Source organism: Panicum hallii, chromosome 2, assembly GCF_002211085.1.
Source record: "Panicum hallii strain FIL2 chromosome 2, PHallii_v3.1, whole genome shotgun sequence".
Taxonomy (NCBI): domain Eukaryota; kingdom Viridiplantae; phylum Streptophyta; class Magnoliopsida; order Poales; family Poaceae; genus Panicum; species Panicum hallii.
This window is the reverse complement of record NC_038043.1, coordinates 44,397,735-44,401,011: the sequence shown is the minus strand read 5'-3', so window position 1 is coordinate 44,401,011 and position 3,277 is coordinate 44,397,735. Positions and strand designations below refer to the sequence as shown.

Below are 3,277 nucleotides of genomic sequence, written 5' to 3'. Positions count from 1 at the left end.
AAAACCTTCGTTGTTGTATAGATTCCTAGAGATTACAAGCGCACCCTTTGTCTGATGGCAATATATATATATATATATATATATATATATATATATGTGTGTGTGTGTGTGTGTGTGTGTGTGTGTGTGTGTGTGTGTGTGTGTGAACCACGTAGTCCCTGACCGGGTTGTAAGCTTCCATGAACTTTTTTAAACCCATGAACGTTTTGATGGATGGGGGAGAAAATGCATCTTCTAGTGCCCAAATGTGGGCCGTCCAAATCTGCACACGCACACTAACAGCCTAATTGACTCGTGCACAATCTGACAATCTCCCTGTTTTCATATTTTATAACATTTTCCAGTGTAGGGAAAGTTTTTTTTAAAAAAAGTCATTTCATCACCTTTTCTGTTAAAAGCTTTAGCAATCCAAAAGCACCTTTAATTTTTTTTTTTGGGGGGGGGGAACTCGAAAGTATTCAAGATGCTTATCAGAAAAACTTTGAGACGTTTCTTTAAAAGTTTTCAACGAAAGACTTCTGCAAGCATTGTAGTTCATGCTGGCTAATTTATTCTCCAAAAGAAAGCTCAATGACTGGTGATTGCGCCACTATATAGGACCGTGCATACAGCTCAATGAAGAAGCCACTCCCCCATCTACCCATTCTACCACCGATCCCAAGGAAAATGGAAGATTCCACCCTGCTATGGTTCCTCTACGTCTCACTCGCCTCCTGCCTTCTCTATAAGCTCTTCCTTTCGACCAAGACGAGGTCCAGTCAGGCGAGGCGGCCGCCGGGCCCCGCGCCCCTGCCGCTCCTCGGCAACATCCTCGACCTCCACGGGGAGCCGCACCACGCCCTCGCCAGGCTTGCAGAGACGCACGGGCCCGTTATGTCCCTGAGGCTCGGCGCCACCGACGCCGTCGTGGCCTCCTCCGCCGCGGCGGCGCGCGACGTGCTGCAGAGGTACGACCACGTCCTGGCGGCGCGGTCGGTGACGGACGCCGGGCGCGCGCTGGGGAACCACGAGCACTCCGTCATCTGGCTCCCCGGCAGCAGCCCGCTGTGGAGGCGGCTCCGCGCCGTGTGCACCACCCACCTCTTCTCGGCGCGCGGGCTGGACGCGACGCGCGCCGCGCGGGAGGGGAAGGCGAGGGAGCTGGTCGCTTGCCTGGGCCGCCACGCCGGCGAGGCCGTGGACGTGGGGCGCGTCGTGTTCTCGTGCGTGCTCAACGTCGTGTCCAACGTGCTCTTCTCCGAGGACGTGGCGGACCTCAGCTCGGACCGCGCGCAGGAGCTGGAGATGCTGGTCAGGGACACGGTGGAGGAGGCCTGCAAGCCCAACCTCTCGGACCTCTTCCCCGTGCTCGCCAAGCTCGACCTGCAGGGCCGGCGCCGGCGCAGCGCTGAGTTTATCGGCAGGTTCTACGAATTCTTCGACGATATCATCGCGCGACGCGTCCACGCGGGCGGCGGCGGTGAGAAGGAGGATTTCTTGGACGTGCTGCTTCAGCTACACGCGGTGGATCAGCTCAGCCTGCAAACTATCAAATCTTTTCTTTTGGTAAGTTTCTGTGCATTCGTCAGATCTCAACCAATACCCATGGAACCCGCCGCCGCACTGTCGGTTTCGTCGTGGTGCCATGCTATTCGCCTCCTTCGAACTGACAAAAACACGGTCCACAAGTTTCGCATTCACCTTATCGCGATCTTGCTGATTCGTCTAAGGCACTGAACAAAACACGACCACATAAGAAAGTGACGTCCAGGTTTTTTTCCTCTGACCACGCGCGCGTGCAGGACCTCTTTGCCGCCGGAACGGACACGAACGCGATCACCGTCGAGTGGACGATGGCCGAGCTGCTCCGGCACCCGGCCGTGATGTCCAAGGTCCGCGGCGAGCTGCGGGACGCGCTGGGATCGAAGCTCCACCCTGACGAGTCCGACATCGACAGGCTGCCCTACCTCCGCGCGGTGGTGATGGAGTCCATGCGGCTGCACCCGCCGAGCCCGATGCTGATGCCGCACCTGGCCATGGCCGACGGCGCGGAGGTGGGCGGCTTCGCGGTGCCGAGCGGCACCAAGGTGATCGTCAACCTGTGGGCGGTCATGCGCGACTCGGCGGTGTGGCCGGAGCCCGAGGCGTTCGTGCCGGAGCGGTTCGCGGGCGCCGGCGACGCGGACTTCCGCGGGAAGGACCGGATGGAGTTCATGCCGTTCGGGGCCGGGCGGAGGGCGTGCCCCGGCACGCCGATGGCCACCCGGGTGGTGACGCTGCTCCTGGCTTCCATGCTGCACGCGTTCGAGTGGAGGCTGCCCGAGGGGATGCAGCCCGGGGACGTGGACGTCCGGGACCGGTTCGGCACGTCGCTCAACATGGTCACGCCGCTCGAGGCTGTGCCGGTGCCGGTGCGACGGTGATACACCGCAGCGTCTTGTGGTGCGTCGCAAGTACTCCCTCTATTTGTATTGTACAAGGCTCCTTTTCGCCTTTCTTAAAAGAGTTTTAGGCTAGGCTAAGGCCCCAGTCTTACGTACCACACTGGCAAAAGACCATTTTCACGGTTTACAAATTACAACACCGTGTTTCGTATGGAAAACCAGCTCAAAAGCGAGATAAAGCATTCAATAGCCCCTATTACAACACTGTTTTTCCATTAGGCTTGGCCGCAGTTTGTTGATCCTGAGTCCTGACGCTCATCAGTTTCCCAGGATCAAACATCTAGCTGCAGTTATCAGCCTGCTCTCAGGAGTTAGCAGAGCTAAACAGGTGCGCTAGCTTTGCGAGTATCTCTTCTATCTTCTTAGCATAATTGTTTGGTTGCCTGCTCCAGCAATCGAGCCAGGCTCTGGGGAACGTGAGAATCGACCGTTTCTGCCGGGCCTGGCTGGCGCGGTGCAGCGGCAGGTACGAGGATAGGTAAAATTTAGCTGACGGAACTGCACAACCGTTCCTGCATATTCAGACTCTGGACAAACAGGCAACCAATCAACACCCTTTGCGTGTACCGAGCCTGGCCGGCAGGTGCGACCTTCCTCCAACCAACGGATCACACCCCTATCGTTGTGTCCGGGCGCTGTGCATGTTCAAAATACTACTCATTTTACATAAAAGTATGCGCTCTTGATGTTGTTGACATGCGTATACACTTGGCGTGGTAGGTGTCGCAACCGTACATCGCGCTGGCAACATATTCTACTCCTGCCACTCTGGATATGCATGCGGTGGATTTGGAATTCATCCTAGTAACAGTTTAAACCCGAAGGAACACATCCCAAGAACGTTTTCATCTTTT

The 3,277-nt window shown here is 56.5% G+C and overlaps 1 protein-coding gene across 3 annotated transcripts; it reads left to right on the top strand.

Annotated features, from left to right (window-relative positions):
* The first annotated feature begins 526 nt into the window (after positions 1-526).
* On the top strand, positions 527-2,989 carry LOC112883210 (cytochrome P450 76M5-like). Of its 3 annotated transcripts, none has more exons than XM_025948479.1 (3): positions 527-1,545; positions 1,782-2,421; positions 2,694-2,989. In XM_025948479.1, exons 1-2 carry the CDS (start codon positions 616-618, stop codon positions 2,400-2,402), a joined length of 1,551 nt encoding a protein of 516 aa, XP_025804264.1. In that variant the 5' UTR covers positions 527-615; the 3' UTR covers positions 2,403-2,421; positions 2,694-2,989. The 3 variants fall into 3 exon arrangements, with proteins under 3 accessions (XP_025804264.1, XP_025804265.1, XP_025804263.1); XM_025948480.1 differs by having other exon boundaries at positions 2,686-2,757; XM_025948478.1 differs by lacking the exon at positions 2,694-2,989 and having other exon boundaries at positions 528-1,545; positions 1,782-2,622.
* The last annotated feature ends 288 nt before the right edge of the window (positions 2,990-3,277 follow it).

Excerpts from the sequence above, each read along its gene's own strand:
- LOC112883210 (XM_025948479.1), top strand. The coding sequence starts at position 616 with ATGAAGAAGCCACTCCCCCATCTACCCATTCTACCACCGATCCCAAGG. Across the intron at positions 1,546-1,781 it reads CTATCAAATCTTTTCTTTTG|GACCTCTTTGCCGCCGGAAC; the intron begins GTAAGTTTCTGT and ends GCGCGCGTGCAG.